The 22,081-nt window shown below is 41.2% G+C and overlaps 1 protein-coding gene and 1 long non-coding RNA gene across 11 annotated transcripts in view; one reads left to right on the top strand and one right to left on the bottom strand.

Annotated features, from left to right (window-relative positions):
- SCMH1 (Scm polycomb group protein homolog 1) overlaps window positions 1-22,081 on the top strand; it is a 186,519-nt gene that overhangs the window by 92,704 nt on the left and 71,734 nt on the right. For all 10 annotated transcript variants that reach the window (XM_042996793.1, XM_007077375.3, XM_042996799.1 and 7 more), the window contains 2 exons: window positions 6,445-6,533; window positions 11,595-11,838. In XM_042996793.1, the coding sequence (XP_042852727.1) occupies window positions 6,445-6,533; window positions 11,595-11,838 (333 nt within the window). The remainder of the gene's footprint in view (window positions 1-6,444; window positions 6,534-11,594; window positions 11,839-22,081) is intronic.
- On the bottom strand, window positions 276-11,935 carry LOC122241271. The gene is made up of 3 exons (XR_006221315.1): window positions 11,896-11,935; window positions 3,808-3,993; window positions 276-314 (listed from the first exon to the last, which is right to left on the bottom strand). It is a non-coding gene; the product is annotated as an uncharacterized LOC122241271 (long non-coding RNA).

Genomic DNA, 22,081 nt, shown 5'->3' with positions numbered 1-22,081 from the left:
TATATGTGGTACCTTGACTTGAAAGGAACCCTTTGTATATTCCTGTCACTGATCTGTCTTTTCATTTGCTAAGTAGCCTCCAGGGCCTGTCAGTAGAAAGGGGGATTTAAAAAGATAAACGTCTCATTTATCACAGAAATATAAGCTCTTTATAGAAACCTGTGAGGGTGGGGCGCCTGGGTGGCTCAGTCAGTTGAGAGTCGGATCACGGTTCGTGGGTTCGAGTCCCACATCGGGTGCTGTGCTGCCAGCTCAGAGCCTGGATCCTGTTTCAGATGATGTGTCTCCCTCTCTCTCTGCTCCTCCCTTGTGCTCTGTCTCAAAAGTAAATAAACATTAAAAAAAATTTTTTTTAATAAAAATAAAAAAAGAAACCTGTGGGGGTGGAAATAACCCAAAATCTTAGAGAGAGATTACTTTAACTGTTGGTGTCTTAAATGCTTATTTTGCAGAGATAATTTTAAAAGTATTCATTAGGGGCACCTGGGTGGCTCAGTTGGTTATGAATCCAACCTTGGCTCAGGTCATGATCTCATGGTTCATGAGTTCAAGCCCCACATCAGGCTCTGTGCTGACAGCTAAGAGCCTGGAGCCTGCTTCAGATTCTGTGTCTCCCTCTCTCTCTGCCCCTCCCTTGCTCATGCTCTGTCTCTGTCTCTCAAAAATAAATAAATGTTAAAAAAAATTTTTTTTAAGTATTCATTAGACTCCTTCTTCTCTACAGCAAGGACCCTGCCAGACCCATGCATACATATATCATCTCAAGATTAGTCACAACCGCCCATTAAATTAATCTGAATTAACTTGAGTTTGAGTGTGTATATGGGGTTGTAACAGTGACATGGGGATGGAGTCCTATGAGAACTATAAGGAATCCAGTCTCCCCAAATGGTCAGGTTGGGCATTCACTTCTTCCTCGAGGAAGACAGTGTGTTCAGCACCTCTATGCCAGTTTCACTTGTCCGTTCTTTCACGCATGGGGTAAAACTGAGATAGTGTACTCAACCTCAGTTTGGAAGCCTGGCTTTAGTTCAGTATCCTCATCTGACAAATACAGAAACAGGGAAAGGGAAGTGAGTTGTCCAGGATTGTACAGTGACTTAGTGGCATATTTCTGTACATGTATTTGTGGATGTACATGTATGTAAAGCTCCTCTGGGAGAAGAGAAAGTTTGGAATCATCTTGACGGCCACAGAGTCTAATAACTTCACAAAGCTTTGAATTATTATATGGGACAATGAATGGTGGGGTAGGGAGTGAGGACCCACAACCATGTGGTTCCTGGTGTGAGTGCTATTCTGTCACTTGCCACCAGAGGGCATGAGCTCTGATTAAATTCTAGACCTGCTGATCTACATCTCGTTCCAGAGCTTCCTCAGGTCAAGGTTAAACAAATGGATCCTAACTTCTTCAGTAATCCCACAGTCTTGGGAATATCTGGAAGCTCTTTATAACTGGTTCCATATAAATATTTTTAAAGAAATCCTAGGTAAGCACAGAAAACTCGCAGCATGCCTGGGTTTAGAATTAAAGAGACCTGACTTTGTAATATTAGCTCAGCCACTTACAAGTTTAGTTATGTGGCCATTGGTAAGTTAATCTACCTTGACTTTTAACGTTGCCTGCCAGATCCTTCATAAACTCTGCCATACCTGGTTTTTGAGTATTAAGTGGAATAACATAATAAAGTATCCAGCAAGTCTTGGTACCTGTTTAATAAGTGGAGATTTTTCCTTTGTTCAATAAAACTCTCATGGAAATTAAATTCTAGTTGGAAAAGACGTACACATTACAAGGAAAAAAGAGAGAAAATTCAGGCAATGATAAGAGCTAAGGATAAATAAGGGATCAGGGGGTGCCTGGGTGGTTCAGTCAGTTAAGTGTCTGACTCTTGATCTCAGCTCAGGTCTTGATCTCAGGTTCATGAGTTCAAGCCCCACCTTGGGCTCCATGTTGGGCATGAAGCCTACTTAAAAATATATATAAATAAGAAGGGAGCAGGATTTAGGAGGCTGTTTTAGGTAGGATGGTCTATGAACACCTCTCTGAGATGATATTTCAGCAAAGAACTAACAAAGATTTGAGAAAAGGGGGGAGTCTTTGAGGCAGAGGGACACAGCTTGGTGTGTTTCAGGAACAGAAAGACCAGTGAATGAGGGGCAGATGAGTTATGAGAAGTAAGTTCATTCCAGACCGCATGAGCTTTGTTAACATGCCTAAAGACTAGATTTATTTGTGTTGTGTATGGGATGTAAGCACAACAGTGATGTGGTCTGATTTATATTTAAAAAAACACGCAAACCTATCATTCTGGCTGTTATGTGGAGAACAGACAGTAGGGAGGGGAAAGTAGAGACAGTCTGCTAGAAGGCTGCTGAGCATTCGAGGCAGAGTGTGACTGTGCCTTAGATCAGGGTGGTCACTGGTGGGTGAGAAATCTCAAATGGTGAGAAATGGTTTGATTCAAGGTACATTATTAGATGCGTGTGCCATCAAGCCTTGCTGATGAATCGTATTTGAGGGGTGCTAGGAAGGGAGGAATCCCAGGTGGCTTCTAGGCATTTTGATCTGAGCACCTGGGTTTTAATAAGTGGTGTCATTAAGTGAGCTGAGACACTGGAGAAAAGAGCAAGTTGGGGGCAGGCAGCAAAATCCAGAGTTCTGCTTGAGACTCATCTTGAGGCCTCTTAGCATCCAAGTGGACTTACAGAAAAAGGCAGATGGAAATACAAGCATGAAACTCAAGGCAGAGGTTTGAGCTGGAGATATAAATTGGCAGTCCTATTTGCCAGGGGGAGACTGGGGACCAAGAGGAAGAGAACCAGTGGCCAAGCACTGAGGTGCTCCCACTTTCAGAGGTCAAGATTTCTGACACACCTGTTCTTTTCTTCACAAGCAGGCCATTGTTTAATTGGAGGAGATCCTCAAGTAACTGTTTTTAATCTTCTTCCCTTCCCTCTTCCTCCAATTTATGACCCGAAACTCTTTTTACCAATAAAAACAGTAAGGTAGGGCTGAGTGATGAAATATCTGAAGACATTAACATGCAGATTAATAATGAAGGTTCTGGAGACAGAGGAATTGGTCTTAAATCCTGCCTCTGCTATTTACTAACAGAGTGGCCTTAGATATTTTATTTAATTTCTCTAACCTCAGTCCTTCCATCTACAATGGCCAGCGTGTATGTTATATCTATTATATATATTATTATATACCAAGCTGTGTTTTAAGTCTTTCACATGTATTAACCTGTTTTAATCCTTAGAACAACCCATCAAGGTAGTTACTATTTTTATCTCACTTTATTTTTGAAGAAACTAAAGCCAGAGAGAGGTTTTTGTAATTTGCCATACGTTACACATCAGGGAGGTGGCAGACTAGATTTAAATCAAGGCAGCTGGTGTCTGGACCAGTGCTACGTTTCTCGTATCTAATTCACAGAGTTGTAGTAGTGATTAAATGAGATAACCCACTTAAAGTGCTTGGCACATAGAGCCTGGAACATCATATGTGCATACTAAATGTTTTCTTTGGAAGCAGCATAGTGTAGTGAAAGCGAACCAGATGAGGGGGCTTAGGACTCCAGCCTCATTCTGTAAGAGCAACTTATGTGACCACAAATAAGTTTCTTAGCCCCTCTGGACTTAAGTTTTGTAATCTGCAACATAAAATTTTTGTACTGTATGGTCTCTGAGGGCCCTTTCAATGTTAAAACGCTATCTATGACTTCCCAATACAAATTATAGATACATTTGAATTTGGAAGAGGGGGTTCCACCTCACTTAGGGAGCTAGGGAATAAAGTACCTTAATAATTCCTTGGGCTGGTAACATTTCTGTGTTGCCCTTCTAGTCTTGAAGGAGCTTGCTAGGAGGTAGTGAAACGGAATAGTCAAGAACCATGAGGTCTGGAGTAGGACCACCATTTATTGGAATCTTCATCACTTACTACCTTGGACAAGATGCTTGAGTTTCCATTTCATCTTCTGCAAACTGAGAAGAATAATACTGTGTACCTCATGGTAGTATTTCAAATATCCGGAAAGAAATTGCATGTAGAGAATTTAATACATAAGCAGTCAGTGCATATTAGCTATTATAATATTATTCTAAGTGTTCCCAGAGCTGAGGGAACTTTTTTTTATTTTTTATTTTTTAGTTCTTTAAGTTCCATGTGACATGGAAGCTCCTGAGTAACCCTTTTCTAAGAAATGGAATTGGTGATTACATGGCGAGGCACTTGCTGGGAACTGAGGGCATGAATCTGAGTGTTCTGACTGAGCAGTCATTCCTTCTACTCCTCTCTTTTATCAGGGATAGCAAGCATTTCTCTAGAATAGTTGTGTCTTGCCACGTCTTGCCCATAAGTGTAGTGAACCATCCATGGCCCATCTGCTGTAGGTTTGACTTGCGTCAGTCCTTGACTAACCTAAGGAGAGTTTTCCTCACACACAGACCAGGCCTGAATTTCTGGAGAAATTTATTTTTTTCTTTTACCCTGATCAAAGGAAAAGTAGTAGTCAAGAATCCTTTGGCCGTGATTGCAAAAACTCAAAAAATAGGTTAGAGGAGAGGAAAAGGAGGAAGCAGGAATGACTGAGACCGTATAACCAAGAAGGTAAGGCCTGCTGCTGAGTGGGTTTGAACACAGAGTTGTAAACCCTCTCATGATTCTCCACATCTTGCTCTACGTTGGCTTTATTCTCAGTTGTTCTCCCTGTAGCAGTGCCAAGCCTACAAACAGCCTTATAGCCATGACCTCAGGGAAAGACTCTTCTTCAGCGTGTCTGTCCTGTCGGAAAACAGTTGACCCAACTGGGGACACACACACACACACACGCACACACACTTGGTATAGGGGAGTCTGATGCCCTTAAATGGCATTATTTCGCATTCCATGGCCAGGTTGGTAGTCATGTGATAGACATCCCCACCAAATCACATAGAATTTTTCCAAAAGGAAAAAAACTAGGCAAGCAAAAAAGTAAACAATAGCAATTTTAGATTAAGTGATAGGAGCATCCGCATCGCTGTCACCATTGTTGATGTGAAGGAGCTATCAAGACATCTTCTGACCTTGGGGAACTTGGCTTAGCCTAGCCAGCTTTGAGACAGTTTAAATCGTACAGGGTGATGACTCTCTGATTTCCGTTTTCTTCTCTCTGTCTCCATGCCCTCCCCCTTAATTATAGCTATTAATTAATACTCCCCAAAGCTGATTCTTCCCTTTTTCATTTTACCTGCACGCTGATAGTTTAGCATAGTAGTTAGCAGTGTGGACTTAAGGATCAGACTGCCTGGGTTTCAATCCTATCTTTCTCATTTGCTCATTTTGAAATCATAAGTTTACTTTATACCTCTTTTCTCGTCTATAAAAGGAAGACAGTAGCTGCCTTCCTGAGTTGTCTTGAGTAGATAGACTGTGGAAGGTGATTGGCTTAATATCTAGTCAAATGGTCAGTAATAACAGATGTCATTGTTGTTGTTATTTCCAGCTCTACAGCTTTGAGGCAGCCTATCTGTTCTTTTGTCAAGAATAGGAAAGCTGAGGGCGATTGGGAGACTATCAAAAAGCACAAGATTTGGGCATCTCAGGATAGAGAGTTGAAGCCAAATCTGAAGGAGGCCTTTGGAACTGTAGCTGGAAGACCTAACTCCGATAACAATCTTATTTTTACAATTTACTAGTTAAATGGTACATTCTTATTGGCTTTTACTTGCTGAACGACAATGGACAATTAATCTCTCTAGGCTTCTTTTTATTCTTTTGGAAAATGAATATTTTTGGATAGGATTATCCCTTCCATGATCATCATTGTCTGATCCTTAATTGTTTAAGTAAAAATGAATATTGGAAAGCGTTCTGTAGTCGTGTGTGTGTGTGTGTGTGTGTGCGCGCACACGCACACACGCGCACGTGCATGTGTGTGAGAGAAAGAGAGAGAAATAGTGAGTTAGTTTATATTATGATAAACCGAAAAGATTTACTTGTTTATTGGGTGTAGCACGTTACGTACCTGGTTTCTTCCTAAGAGATTATCATATCCCCTTTCATACCCCACTGTCCAGATCATTTCTAAGTATTTGTTGATCCTATCTCACATCTCTTTTGGACTTGTCAAGGAAAGATTTTTAGACATTATAATACATATTTTATAATACTTGTCGGAGAATCCGAAAGCTTGGTTGGGGATTTTGTTCCACTACTTACTTTGCAACATTACCTTGGGCAAGTTACATTCCCTCTCACGTGCCTCATTTCCCTGTCTGTCTAATGAGGCATTTCTTCTATTTAACCTGTAAGTCCTTTCCTAACAGTCTGTGACTCTGTAACTATCACAGCATAGGTTGTGGCAGGAGTAGCTGGATTCCAAAGGGAAAACTTGGTATCACCAGTCCCTTTGAAACCTATTTTTTATCTGTTGCCCATTATGTTTGCTGCAGGATTTCGGCTGAATGCCTCCTCTTGGCCCATGTTCCTTTTGAAGACACTAAATGGAGCAGAGATGGCTCCCATCAGGATTTTCCACAAGGTATGGTGTCCTTCAGATATCACCACTGCAGACTGCTAAGGTCAAATGCTTACATTCTTTCATTTACTAAGCCCCCGATGTCTACTTTATATTTATGGCCTGAGGATGCCTTCTCAGAAACTAGTTCAGTGGAAGGATTTTTTAGTACCTTATGAAGCAGCAATGATCCCTGGAGGAAATTACACCATAAGTTAGGATTTCTGGTTTTTGGGTCCCAGCTCCACCATTAATAAGCTATGTCCTTTTGTCCTCATCTGTAAGTGGGAGTCTGTCTACCTCACAGGATTGTTAGGAAGTTAAAATGTGTTTATCAGTAAAACATAAGATATGATATAAATCTAATGGAGCTATTCTTATCCCAGATCTTGGAATTCCCTAAGTTCCATATGGTAAACAGAGAGAAAGGAAGGAGACTATTTTTTGAGTGTCTACAGGATGTTTGGAGTTGATATACACCATCTCATTTAATATTCACAGTTAACTTTCTGAAGCAAGAATTATGATTTCCACTTAACAGCTAAGAAAATGAATACTTTTGAATAAAGAACTTGCCCAAGATCACATGGCTAGTAAGTGGTGGAACAGGGATGTAGAACCCGTATCCATCCTTTCTTGTCTCCCAAAGGATGAGGCAATCAGTCTGCTCTCAGCTGAACTCTTTTAATGAGGTCAAGGGGCCTGAACTAGAGTTGCCTATGCTGCTAGTTAAGTCTAAACCCTAAGAGCACCTTGGTTCCCAGAATATAGTGTACTGGGCAACCTAGAAACCCTTTCGCTATAGAATATATCAAATTGGTGGTGGTGCGGGGGGAGGGAGACCCACAAATATTCTTTTAAGTGCTTTGCTGAGCTACCAGAAAGTTAGAAAACTCTCCAGAGGCCAGAGTGAAGAAGGAGAACCAGTGTTAAGTGTGACGTACTGTACCTGCAGGTCCCTTAAGGGGCTTTGCCAGTCTCACTTTCTAAGGATCTTGTCTTTTAGCAGCCGTGGTAGGATAGATGAGCACTTGGGCCTGTGCAGGGCAGTGAAACAGGCCCTGAGACTGCCACGCAGACAAGTAGGTCAGGTCCCTCAGGCGGTCCCTCCTAGTGAAAAGACTGTTACTACTGCTGAGGAAGGTGTCTGCCTCAGCTCTGCGGTGGGGTGCAAATGGGAGTCACCGCCCCTGATAAATCAGCCTAACCCGTGCAAGTCCAGATACAGCGCATGTGTTGTCTAGGAACTTCAGGGCTGTATGGAGCTCTTTCTGAGTGCCTGCAGAAGCAAACCCAAAGTCTCTCTAGAGGGTTTGGTTGCTTTCAACACAATGCCATAGGAGTCCCCAAGGTGAAGCACCACTGAAGAGGAGTATTCTGTTCAGAATTCCAGAGCCCTCAAATACTCTCAAAATAAACCCAACATGAGACATCAGTGGACCCAACAAAACAGTAAGGCTATAACCAAAGGACTTCCAGATAATAGAAATAGCAGATAGAGATTATAAGTTAAGTATTTGAAAATGATTAAGGAACAAAAAGAAGGAATTTAAAAGTTGAGAGATGTACAAAACCCTATTTTTAAAAATATTTTAAAAAATTGAAATGAAACTTAATGGTTAAAAGTACAAATTAATAGGTAAGTATATAAGAAACTAGGACTTAGATAAAGAAGAATTAACTGAAAGATGTATGTAAGGAATTTCCCCAGAATGCAGCACAGAGAGATAAAGAGGTAGAAAACATTAAGGAAAAGAGACCAGGAGAATAATACTAGAAGGTCCAACGTATGCTGAACACAAACTTCGGAAAGACTAATTAGAAACAATAGAGAATAGGAATATTCAAGAAGATATTAACAGAATTTTCCAGAGTGTGCAATAAAGGCACATACATACCTTAAAACATCACAGTATTAATTGAAGTCCAGAGAAAAGATCCGAGCAAGTAATCACACAGGGTACCTTCCAGAGGGTTACAGGTAGTGTGACAGCACATTTCCAGACAGCAGCCGTACAAGCCAAAAGATCATAGAACAGTATCTTCCAAGTACTGAGAATAAAATTATTGTCCACCTAGAATTTTATATCCAGCTGTACTATTATATCAGAACAAATACAAAACCAAGACATTTCCAAACAAACTAGTACAAGTAGATACTTTCAGCCACTGAAAGAACAACTGAAAAATCTATTTCAGGAGGAGGATCATTGAACCCAGAAAATAAGAATAGACGTAATAGTGATGGAAAGATTGCTTAACATGTGGGTAAAACTAAGCAAGCAGTGCCTGTAACTGTATAAACTAAGTATAATAACAATGTGGAACTAAATTATCAAATACCTATTAACTCAGGAGTAGGTAAATTTCAGGAGTAGATATTGTTTGGGACTGTACATATAATGAGTTTTAGACTGAATTGGTCAACTATACAGCTGCAGTCGTCTCAAGGCAATCTGCTAAAAGATTCTAAATAGAATGGTTAACATCTGAATCAATGGAGGGGGTAAAAAGGGAAGAAAATTCAATTTACTGTAAAGGAGAAAAAGGAACCCAGAAAAATCAAGTTACATAGAAATGTAGGCAAGATAATAATTGTAATAAATTTAAATATCTCAGTTATCGCAAAGAAGGTTAAACTCATCAGTTCAGTCAGATACACATTAGATTGTTTTTAAATCTAGCTCTATGCTGTTTATAAGAGACCCTGCTAAAGTATACACCAAATGTTGAAAGGAAAAGAAAAGACACACCAGGCAAATCTTTGTCAAGAAAGCCTATGCTAACTATACTGACACTAGGCGAAGGAGACTTTGTCGCTGAAAGACTTCATTAAAGAGGCCACAATCTAATGATTAAAAAAAGTACATGCTCCTGAAAAACAGTGCCTCAGAAAAGGCAAAATTTGACAGAATTTAGACAAATTGGAAAATCCACAGTTGTTGACGAATATTTCAGTACATGTCACTCAGTAATTGATCAATAAAGCAGACAAGGAAATTGGTGTATCAGTCAGCATAAGCTATTCAGTATTAAATCAGCTGATAAGTTTTTTGTTTTTTGTTTTTTAGGTTTATTTGTTTTGAGAGAGAGAGTGCATGTGTGTGCCACTTGTGAGCCAGGGAGGGGCAGAAAGAGAAGGAGAGAGAGTCCAAGCAGGCCCAATGCTGTCAGTGCAGAACCCGATGTGGGACTTGATCTCACAGTGAGATCATGACCTGAGCTGAAATCAAGAGTCAGACACTTAACTGACTGAGCCACCCAGGGGCCCCAAGCTGATCAGTTTTTAAGAGTCAGTTGCAGGGGCGCCTGGGTGACTCAGTCGGTTAAGCATCTGAGTTAGGCTCAGGTGGTGATCTCACAGTTTATGGGTTTGAGCCCTGCGTCAGGCTCTATGCTGACAGCTCGGAGCCTGGAGCCTGCTTCGGATTCTGTGTCTCCCTTGCTTTCTGCCCCTCCCTCGTTCACACTGTCTCTGTCTCTGTGTCTCTCTCTGTCTCAGAAATAAACATTAAATTTTTTTAAGAAAAATAAATAAATCAGTTGCATTTCTATTTAACAGCAGCAAGTGGCTTGAAAATAAAACATTTTTTTAAAATGTTTTTTAATGTTTATTTATTTTTGAGAGAGAGACAGAGCACGAGCAGGGGAGGAGCAGAGAGAAAAGGAGACACAGAATCCGAAACAGGTTCCAGGCTCTGAGCTGTCAGCACAGAGCCCGACACAGGGCTCGAACTCACAAACCATGAGATCATGACCTGAGCCGAAGCCAGATGCTCAACCGACTGAGCCACCCAGGTGCCCCTAAAAATTTTTAAAGATAGCACTTATGATAACAGTAAAATAATATGCCTAGAAAATGTTAATAAAAGCATGAGATACTTATAAAGAAAAATTAAAAATCTATATTAAAGAAAAAATCTACATTAAAGAATACTTAAATGGAAAAGACTATTATGTTCATGGATGAGAAGGCTAAATATCATTTATACAAAGGTTATTTCTGTCTACACTAATCTATAAATTCATTGGGATTCCACTCAAAATCCAAAGAGGGGTTTTCTCTGGACTTGAAAAGCTGATTCCATGGTATCAGCTTTCATACAAAAGATCATATGAAATTCATAATGAAAGATCAGGGAGAAAGACTAGCCAAAACCATACTAAAAAATGACAAAGTAGGGGACTTTTTCTACCAGATACCCATTTAATAAGACCATGTTAGTAAGACCCTGTTATTCGTGCAGGATCAGAGTGTAAGACCAGAGAAAGAATAGAGTCTATAACACTTTTTGAGAACTTTATCTTTGCAACTACACTGCAGATCCACACTGTTGGACAGAGTGAGCAATGTTACGAGCACTTAGGAGGGCAATTTGACAATACTTAATAAAGCATAGGATGTATATATCTGTCCTATAATCCAGCAATTCTACTCCTACTTACATACCCTAAAGTAACCCTTCCACATGTGTGCAAAAGAACAAGTGCAAGAATGGTCACTGAAACTCTTGAAACAGTGAACAATTAGAAATGATCTTAAATGTCCATCTGAATAGAATGAATATGTTGTGATATATACATATAATGGAATATGAACTATTAGCACTTGAAATATATTGGAGCTAAATTTATCAACGTAGGTAAATTTCAAAAGTGTAGCATTAACCACACACAAAAAAGTTGTAGAATGATATGTATGGTATAATACCATTTATGTAAAATTTTGAAGTATGCAAATGGATGCATATATATATATACATATATGTATATACACACACACATACATACATAGTCAAGTATGAAAACATGCATGAGGAATGGGCACAAAAGGGATTCAGCTTTAAAAATGTTACCTTTTATTTCTTAAAAAAAAAATCAGAATCAAAATGGTAAAATGTCAGGACATAAAAAGTAATACTTTGGTATACTCTGAAATTCATTTAAAAGAAAGACTACGCTTTCATTATAAATCTTCGGTAGCAGCCGGTGACTTTTTCATCATTCCAAACTTGGTAGCAGTCTCTTGGGGCACACAGACTCTGTGTTTGCATCTAGGTCTGTATGTTTCTGTTTCTCATCTAGGAACCACCCTCGCCTTCCCACAACTTCTTCAAAATGGGAATGAAGCTAGAAGCTGTGGACAGGAAGAACCCTCATTTCATTTGCCCAGCCACTATTGGGGAGGTGCGGGGCTCAGAGGTGCTGGTCACTTTTGATGGGTGGCGAGGGGCCTTTGACTACTGGTGCCGCTTCGACTCCCGGGACATCTTCCCTGTGGGCTGGTGTTCCCTGACTGGAGACAACCTACAGCCACCTGGCACTAAAGGTAAAGGCTCATCCATGAGCTCTTGAAATCAGGACCCAGGTTGGTAAGGGAGGTTACCTGGGTCTCCCACGGTCACCGTATCTTCAGTAAACCTCACCAGTAGGCAGCTTAGGTAAACACCAATGTCTACCTGAGAGCAATCAGAAACAATAAGAATTTAATGTCCAAGGAAGCTAGATGTGGAGTTTGGGATAAAGTAAAAGTTCCTTACTCTAAATATCCTAGTTTATTCTCAGGCAACTAGCTTTTCCTCCCTGTCACTTTTGTTCCTAACCTCTTTCCGAGTTTGAGTAGCATGGATTGTCTCAAGGTGCACCTCTCTCTCGGGTCCCAGGGGCTTTGCATATGAGCTGGAGTAGCAGTGTGCCATCAGGATACTTGAGAAGCACCGTAGCACAATGGGAAAAGCATGAACTTTGAAGCAAAGTAGACTTAGGTTTGAGTTCCAGCTCTGCCTTTTTTTTTTTTTGCCAGCCGTGTGGCTTTGGGCAGTTAGTTTGCCTCTCTAAACCTCAAATTCTCTGTCTGTAAAAGAACACCTGCTTCATAAAGTTATTGTGAGGAATAAATGAGATGATATGGGTAAAATGCTTACATAATATCTGGCAAATAGCAAGTGCTAAACAAATGTTTTTATTATATTACTGCTGCTCTTATCATAGTTATTACATCCTGTATTATATTTATTATAATTACTAGATAATATATAATATGCCACATTATTGGTATTATAATGCTATTATTATAAAAATAACCACTACTAATGGAAGAGTATATATAAAATGCTAGAATAGTGCCACAGAGTAATTGAACAGTAAATTATGTTTCTAATGATGATGGTGTTGGACATCATCCAGAATAGAATTTGAGATAGCTGCTCTAAATAAAAGAAATACTAAGAATCTCATCCCTGAAGTCTAAAAGTGCTAGTTAATCTGAAGGCGTAGAAAGTCACCCTTCCTATTGTCTGTCAGTCCCTTTTCTAAACCTCTGTCAGTTTCATTCATTCAGTTAGCCTGGTATTTATTGAGCACTTAACTGTGAGCCAAGCTGAAGATACAGCAGTTACAAGGATGAAAAACATTTCTGCCCTCCTGGAACTTCTATTCTAGTGGAAGGAGATAGGTGATAAACTTCAAAATCACGAAATAAACAAGATGATTTCAGATCCAGTTTCTCCTCAGGAATAAAGTATAATGAAATAGTGGCAGCAAAGGTGGACTGAGAAGGGGTTTTTTTGTTTAACAGCTTTATCAAAGTGTAAGACAAGTGAAACAGACGGCACATATTTAAAATATACCATTTGAAAAGTGTTGACATGTGTGCATCCATGAAACCATGACCCACGATCAAGATAATGAACATATCCATCATGCTCAAAAGTTTCCTCATTCCTCTTGGCAGAGGGAGGAGATTATTTTTTTTAACGTTTACTTATTTTTGAGAGAGAGAGCGAGCATGCACAAGTGGGGGAGGGGCAGAGGAGGGGCAGACACACACACACACACACACACACACACACACACACACACACACACAGACTACGAAGCAGGCTCCAGGCTGTGAGCTGTCAGCACAGAGCCCATTGCGGGGCTTAAACCCACATACTGCAAGATCATGACCTGAGCCAAAGTCAGATGCTCAACCCACTGAACCACCCAGGCACCCTGGGAGGAGATTGTTTAGATACAGTTTCTTTTCAGGAAAATTTGTCTGAAAAGGTGATATTTGAATTGAATGATCAGAAAGAATTCCAAGCAAGGACAGGGCATACATATCATGGTACTGAGACGTGCGTGAGCGTATGTGTTTCAGGGGCAGAGAGAAGACTGCTCCTACTCTAGAGCGCTGTGTGAGAAGGAAAGTGGCAAAACCCTGTAGGACCTGGAAAGCCAGAGTGAGAATTTGGATTTTATTCTAAACATGTGGGGAATTGTTAGAGGGTACTATGTAGGGGAGTGACAAGATCCGATTTACTTTTAAAAAGTCACTTGCACTTGTATCCAGAATTCAACTCAACAATAAAAAAGGCAACCCAATTAAAAAATGGGCAAAGGGTTTGAATGGACATTTCTGCAGAGAAGATAATATAAAAGGCCCATAAGCACTTGAAAAGATACTCCATGTCGTTAGCCATTAGGGAAATGCTAATCAAAGCCACAAGGAGATACCGGTTCACATCCATGGGTAAGATATAATCAAAAGGCAATAACAAGTGTTGGTGAGAATGTGGAGGAATTGGATACATGGCTAGTGAGATTGTGAAATGGTGCAGCCACTTTGGAAACAGTTTGGAAGTTACTCAAAGTATTAAGCACGGAGGTACCCGTGACCTAGCAATTCCACTCATGGGTATACGCCCGAAAGAACAGAAAACATGTCCATAGAAAAATGTATCATGTATGTTCATGACAACATTATTCATTGTAGCCAAAAAGTGGAAATAGCCCAAGTGTTCATCACGTGATGAACAGATAAATAAAAGGTGGTATATTCATACTAAATCTTGTTTGGCAATAAAAAGGAATGAGTCCTGAAATAGACTACACCACAGATGTACCTTAAAAGACATTAGACTGAGAGGAAAAAGCCAATCACAAAAGCCCACACGTGGCATGATTGCTTTTGTATGGGCTGTCCAGAAGAGGCAGAAACGCAGAGACAAAAGTAAATTAGTGGTTGTCAGTAGCACGGGGGAGAGGGGAAATGGGAGGTCACTTTGATGAATACATGGTAAATATTCTCTGCAATTAGATCGGGAAGGTGTTTGCACATCTGTGTATCTACTAAAAACACCGAATTGTACACATTAAAGGGGTGAAGCTTATGGCATATGAAGTATATATCAATAAAGCTGTCATTTAAAAACTCCCTCGGACTGCTTATGGAGAATGGATTGTGCTGTGCTGACTGTGGACGAGGAAGAGGGGAGGGTTGCTGGGATTAGGTTGGTGGCACTGGGGTGGGGAAAACTTGAGATGGGGGCAGGGCAGCGGTCAGACACACTTCTTGCCTCAGGAAAGTGCTATTCCTCCATATGCTTCAAGAAACAAGCGCCTGAGATTGCTATGAGAAACAACCCGTTGCTGTCCCTCGGCAAGCCCTGTGAGGCGGTATCTTCTGTGGAAGCAGGGAGAAGAGAAGTGCCTTGGAGGTAGTAGCAGAGTCATTTTTGCTTACTTGAGACAAGTAGGATAAGCCTCGGTGCTCCTGGCTATGTTCAGTGAGTAGGTTGGTCCTCTCACTTTCTTGCCTAGGCAATTTCATCACGCTTACTGTAAATCTCTTAGCGTTTCTCCACAGCCACAAGACCAGGGAGTCTTTGTGCCCAGGAGTTGCTGGGCAGGTATTCCTTTGTGACTGGGCACCATGCTGATAAGAAATACGACTATGTGGTTGATGCTTCCAGAGGCGTTTGCTGACTGTTTTCATCCTCCTCTTTGCATATCTGGGGACAGCTGCGATTTTTAACAGCAGATGACCAGATCAGCAGATGGCTCAGAGGTGGAGAGAGACCTTCTTCTGGTTGGCATTTCCAGACCAGATCCTTTGGCCATCATTCCAGCAGCCAGGGTTCCTCCAACAGTTCCCTTGCCCCCCTCCCCTCCCCCTCCGTAGGTTCTCCAGTGTGGCTGTTCAGTAACAGCAGAACTTCAGCCACCTCAGTGTCCTGGCTAGGGCGCAAGTGATCCAATGTGGAAAAAATGTGGTTACTCAATTCTTTTCTCAAAACAAGATGTTCTCTCTGTGTAAGCCTGTTCTCTTTCTAATCATGCTGTCTCCTCCTCCCTTCCTACCTTCTGGCCATTCGTGTGCAAATGGTAAAAATTCAAAGTAATATGAGATTGTTTCTTGCTCTCAGCAAATAGGAAAAAACACCGATTTTATTCAGTGTCTTTTACATGCGTTATTTCACTTTATATTCCTGGTAACTCTCAAGTAGGCATAATTATTTTCAGATACATTTTATTTATGAGAAAAATAAATTTCAGAGGATTAAGTGACTTAGTTCTGTTGATATTTGAGTCTAGAGGGAGAAGTCATGGAGATCTTCCAGTAGGACCAGCTGTCAAGGCCATTTAGAGCCATATTGCCTTCACACATGTCCCCCCTGTACTCTCCCCATTCTCCTTCAGGCTTTCTTCAAAGCTTCGTTTGAGACCCTGGATTTTGGCTTCCAGATCCTGATACGAAATAGGAAAGAAGCAGTGTTGGGGAATATCAGAGCTTTGAACGAGGGTCTAGTCCCAGCTGGGCCACAAACTTATGTCTGTGAACAAGTGATTCCTAATGAGAGGTTGAACTAGGTGACCCTCGATGGCCCTCCCACCCTTGTGATACTGTCCATTCCTGCTCTTGGGGATGGGTAACAAGGGACCCCTGTGACTGTCTCCTGCTTGATTCTGGGTCCGGCTCACCTACCACTTTGCTCTGCCCTCCAGCCACCTAGGGCTCTGCCTCTCTCAGGGACTCCTGCACCCTGGCCGTTTTCTTTTCTGCTAAGAGGTAGTAATCCTTTTTAGCTCTTAAACTCCTGGCGCCCAGCCAACTCTCATAAGAGCAAATACAAAGCTTACAGCTAATCCAGGGTACTTGGTTATAAAAGGCAAGCGTTGTTTTTGTTTTTTAAGCTCATCACTTTTTTTTATGTGTGACCTAACATAAAACTGAAACAGGCAAGTTTTACTTTTTAAACTTTAAAAAACAGAGAGTTCAGTCCATTTGGCTCAACTGTAACGCTTAACTAGGCTTCTCACCATCCTGACATCCACACTGATTTCAATCTGGGTGAGCCCATTTTAGATTACAGTTTAGCTTCCTATGTAACTTGTACAGTAGGAAGAGAATGTGAGCTGTGAGCTGCCGCGCATTTACGTTTTTATTATAAATTAATGTGTTGCTGTCCGGATTATACTCCCAGTTTCTTGTGACTTCATAGAGTGTAAACTGGGTCTGGCTGCTCTCAATATGCTGATACAAATATGGGGTCCAGGAGAGGTGCTGCCCTTGAGCACACCTGTTGGAGTAAAAGGTCAGCCGGGCCTCCTCTACCTTTTCATTCCACCCCTTCTACCTGTGGCATCATACAAAGAGAATGCTTCATAATCTGACTCGGGGCTATGGTTGAGGGGAATAGTAGTTTTACTCTAGTCTAGAGAGTAAGAATTTGATGCTTCAAAACACAACTTTCAGAGTATCTCTTCACATTGTTTCTGTGAAACATTTAAAAAGTATTTTCCAGACTTTATGGATGGCCTCTTCCTCTTATAAAACTATCTAGGAAACTATACTATAGCCACTTTGGGATTCTGGGTCAGAAAGAGGATTGGTTAAATTGTAATCCTAAACTGTGCAGGGAAAAACCAGGATAGAGGCGAGAATAACGCAAGCCAGGCTAAACTGTGGGTCACAGCATGTACACAGCACGTAGGTCAACTAACGGGTTGATTTTCTTCAGCCATCCATCCATTCATTCAAGTTCTAAGCCCTAAGCCACAGCTGAGTGCTAGTCATTGGCTTAATTGAGGGAGCATCTGCCTTTAGAGTTTACAGTTTGGGGAGTGTATAGACAAATAGAAAATTACAGCTTCAAAGTGATAAAGTACAGAAGGGCCCCTACCTAGTTTGAAGACTGGAAGGTGAAGGTCAGAGGAGGCTTCCAAAGAAAGTGACATCAGACTGAAACCAGAAGAAAAATTCTAGGTAGCCATGGAAACAGAGGCCCAAGATTAAAAAAAAAAAAAAAATGTGTTGAGGAACTGAAAGATGCTTAGACAACTAGACTGTAGCATGGAGAGAGAGGAATGGAAAGCGGAAAGGCTGGAGAAGAAGCCCTTTTAGACTGTTTTAAAGATTGGGGTCTTTGCCCTAAAAGCAGTGAGAGACATTGAATGGGCTTTGTAGAGTCGCTGGTCAGATTTGTGTTTTAGAAGACCATTCTGGTAACAGTGAAAGGATGGGTGGCTTCCAGAAGGTGGAGGTAGATGTGCCTATTAACAAGCTGTTATAATATGCCAGTGAAAGAATTGAGGCAGTGACATTGTGGTGAAAAGGATAAAAAGATTGGCGGGTGGCGGGGGGGGGCATATTCTTTGAATAAAGAACCCAAAATATGAGTTCTTACAGTCGAACACCTGTCGCAACTACTTTACTTATTTAACGAATAATTACCCCTACAACATGGAAATTTTGCCAGTTTTTCAGTATAAGCCTTAATGAGAAAGCTAAAATTCTCCTTTTCATTTTGTCTAGGAAGTTAGCATTTCTTACTGCCTAGACTCCTTGTTAAATGGAACTAAGTTATTCATTTTTATCTCCCCAGCACTTGGCACATGGTAGTTATTCAGTAATAATTTGCTGAGTGAAGTAGATCACGCTGAATATTCTGATTCCATTTGTGTTCATCAACATCTAAAGCCACTACTCCCTTAATTACCAAAGTGAGAGTGCTACTCCCATTTTCACAGCAGAGTGAAATCCATTTAAACTAACGTTCTGTCTTATAAATTTTGGAAACCTTATGGCCAAAAGTCAGGATGGCAAAGGCCACTCGTCTCCAGAAACATTCGTACAGCTCTACACCTGCCCTTCCATCCAACTTCTTTTGCTACTCAGCCACAGCAAGCAGGAGAGCGTCCTCTCCATAGGAAACTTCTAGCAACCAACATGCCGTGCCTATCTCTGAGAAGGCGTGTTCACTATGTCACGAGCAGTGTGGGCACATTGATCAACGAGCGAAACAAATTTTTTTGGTGCCCTTAATGAGGACAGCTACTTGGTTGTTTGGCTGTTTTCCTTTTTACCTTCTCAGATATCCTAGTTCCAGGCCTCGCCTTTATTTAATATACTGTTTCCTCCCTCCTCCACACATGTGCATGCACACACACACAATCTCTGTCATCATCGCAGATGTGGCCTTGTACTCTACTCACATCTAGAAACTCCAGCCTTTATTCATCCGTGTGGCCGACAGCTGTAGAGCCGTCCCCTTTTGGTGGTGCTAGGCTCGGTGGAGGTTAGAGACAGGTGCCTGCTTCCCAGGTTGAGTGAGTAATTGAAAGAAAATGAGCATGTGCTCACGTGCTATGCACCAAGTAGCACAGGGAGATGCCTGCTATGGGTTCTATCTGAATTAGATGCCTGGACATCTCAAGAAAACTGTGCCAGAAGTGTTTAAATGCTCTATTTTGGTCCAAAAAAATACATGTATTTATGAGATGAGGCTTTCTCTTGATTGTATGCTTACGGTACACAAACAGAAATAGGAAAATGGGGCAGTGACATGAGACACTAGATTATGAAACGGGGATCTAGGTTCTCCCACTGATTGTAATTATGTCTGCCTAAAGGACAGAAAAGTCCTGTCCCATACCTCTCTTCCAGCTCCCATAAGCTGCCCCTTCGGCTCTGCCCAGTTCCTTTGCCTTCACCAGCCACAGATGCCTGAGAATGGTAGCAGTTTTTTGGCACATGTAATGAAACAACTGGCATCTGTCAAACTCCTGGAAATAGTGAGATGTGACTTAAACAGTTCATAGATTTGACCACACCTACTGTTTTCTTTAGAATTCTTAGACCCATGTAGTTTTCTTTGGCAGGCTTTTATTGAACACCTACTATGTGCCAGCATCAGTACATATCAACTTGCAAAATCCCCTAGTTAAAAAAAATTTTTTTTAACGTTTATTTACTTTTGAGAGAGAGAGAGAGACAGAGCGTGAGCGGGGAAGGGTCAGAGAGAGAGAGGGAGACGCAGAATCCGAAGCAGGCTCCGGGCTCCGAGCTGTCAGCCCAGAGCCTGACGCGGGGCTCGAACTCACAAGCTGTGAGATCATGACCCAAGCCAAAGTCGGACGCTCAACCAACTGAGCCACCCGGGCGCCCCAGCAAAATCCCCTAGTGTATATGGTTTTTAGGAAAGCCGGACTGGAAATCAATAATATAAACTCTATGTAGTTACATTTTCTCCCTTAATTATATGGATGATTTTTTCAGGAAATATTGCAGGTGTAATCTCAATAGTGACTTACTAAGTAGACCATAAACATCCATGTATGTGAAAGAAGACAAGGAAAACTTGGCAAACTCTTTGACAGAGCAAAGAAAAAGCAAGAGTATGAGGGTAATACAGCCAGAAGGCAGGAGTTTCAAGCTTTTGGGATTCATTGTCTTACGCTATGGAAAGCTGGACTGCGCTCGTGTGACTGTGTGGCTGACCAGCATGCGCTTCATCACAGGGTGCTTTCACCAAGGGCCCTCGGTTTCACCAGACACATTCACAGATCATCTTCTGAGAACACATAGCCCTACACCTGCAGAAATTGCTCCCAAGTCCTCTTGTCTATTACCCTCAACAGCTAAGGCCAGTCACTCCTTTGTCAGTAGTAGAAGGTTCTTAAAGTTGGCTTGTGGTCCTGTCATGCACGATCTTATTTTCCTCTGTTTTCCCCCACTCTCTGTAGATTTATCAGCTGAAAAACTCCCAGGAAAAATGAAACATCTTTATAGTTGTAGAGGTCTTCTCCCCGTGCTGTAGGAATTAGAGTCCAGCAGGAAAGAAGGAGCTAGATCTGGAGAACCGAAAGTGTTAACCGAGCTGGATCAGAACAAGAGGCAACCCATGCTGCATTAAGTGAACTTGATTTAGAGGAGTGGAGTTTCAGCCTTGGCATCAGCCCAGCTGGCAGCACATAGCTGAACCCAGCCAAGTTGAGCAAAGCTAATAAAGAACACATCCTCTAAATTACAATGCCAAGCCAACGATACACTGCTGTGAGTGAAAACAAGATCCCAGTCCAGGAAACTGATAAACCAAATGGGTTTCCCCCTGCTCCTTTTTTCCCCCCATTGTTCATGTTCTGTGTCATGTAGACACACACAAGTTGGGCTTACTTAACATTTTGTACATCAGTTTTCAATTCCATATACTGTGTTGTTGCCAGAGAGAGGAGAGATCTGATAATGAATTTTTTTTTGGCAAATAAGACTCTTAAGGATTATTGGAGAAACCTAGAAGTCAAAAATACTCTGACACCCTTCATTATTATAAGTAGGCATGTTTAGTTCATTATCTTCCTTCCTTTACTTGGGGATGCACTCTTGTTTATCAGTTTCAAGGTAAAATAGTGGGAAGAGCATGAACTTTAGAGACCAAACGATCTAGGTTCAAATCAACCTCTGTGCGTTCAGTTTCTCCATCTTTAACATATCCAAGTATAATGGTTGTCTCAGGAAAAGGCACTTGTGGGATTGTTTGAGTTGCAAGCTAAAGTAGCCACTTTCTCATGGAACATCATGTATAATTAAAAGAAAAACCGACTTGGATATTTGGCAGACTCTTTCTCCAAAATTAAGTGAGCTGGTCACTTTAAAGAAGACAACCTATAAGCATTTGCTGTAAATGATCAATTTAAACTTTCAAGTGAAAATCAGAATCTTGGGAAACTTGTATCCATCGTGAGCTTATCTTCCCAACATGTGAAGGCTTCAGAGTCACTCGTTGCCATGTTCTCGTCTATCTAGAAGTTGTTTTGGTTAAGGTTTATTTATTTGCCTTCATATTAAATATAAGACGTCAGGAAGGTAAATAAAGTCATAGAAGTCTAGAATCTCAGGGTTAGAGGGAACTTCAGAAGTTACCAAATTCAACCCTCCACCTAATTCAGGCCTCTCCCTGAGAGCATCCCCATAACTACATATCCAGCCCTTACTCAAATTCTTCCAGAGACAGGGAGATTATAACCTCCCAGAGGTGAACATTTTTCATTTGTGATAGCGCTAATGACTAAAAGTGTTCTTGCTAAATTTGAGCTGAAATCTGCTCTCCCCCAGTATCTATCTCTTGGCTCTAATTTTGTTTCTTGTTTCACCCAAAGCCTTCTTCAGACACCTCTTGATACTCTTGTTCCTCCAGGCCTTTTTCCTTCAGTTATATCTGAAATTGGATAGTTTCTAAGCCCCTCACCAGCTTGGATCTCTTCTTGACCCATTTCAGCTTACCGTGTTGTGCCCAGAGCAAACTCCGCACATCAGGGATGGCCTGACTAGTGCAGAGAGGATTGGCACTCTCGCTTCCCTTAAGAGAGCATTAGACTGCCTAGCATGTTGCAAATGAGGGATTGCATTTCCTCTGTTTTTATATACTTAAAATGGTTAGAGTAGTTTCTTACCATTACCCCTTATCTAGGTTCAGCACAAGTTGAACCAAACTTCAGGACATAATGGCCATGTTAGAAAGGAGGAT

This window comes from Panthera tigris, chromosome C1, assembly GCF_018350195.1.
Source record: "Panthera tigris isolate Pti1 chromosome C1, P.tigris_Pti1_mat1.1, whole genome shotgun sequence".
In the NCBI taxonomy this organism is placed as follows: Eukaryota; Metazoa; Chordata; class Mammalia; order Carnivora; family Felidae; genus Panthera; species Panthera tigris.
Note: the sequence above shows the minus strand (reverse complement) of the source record. Positions and strands in the feature narration are given on the sequence as shown.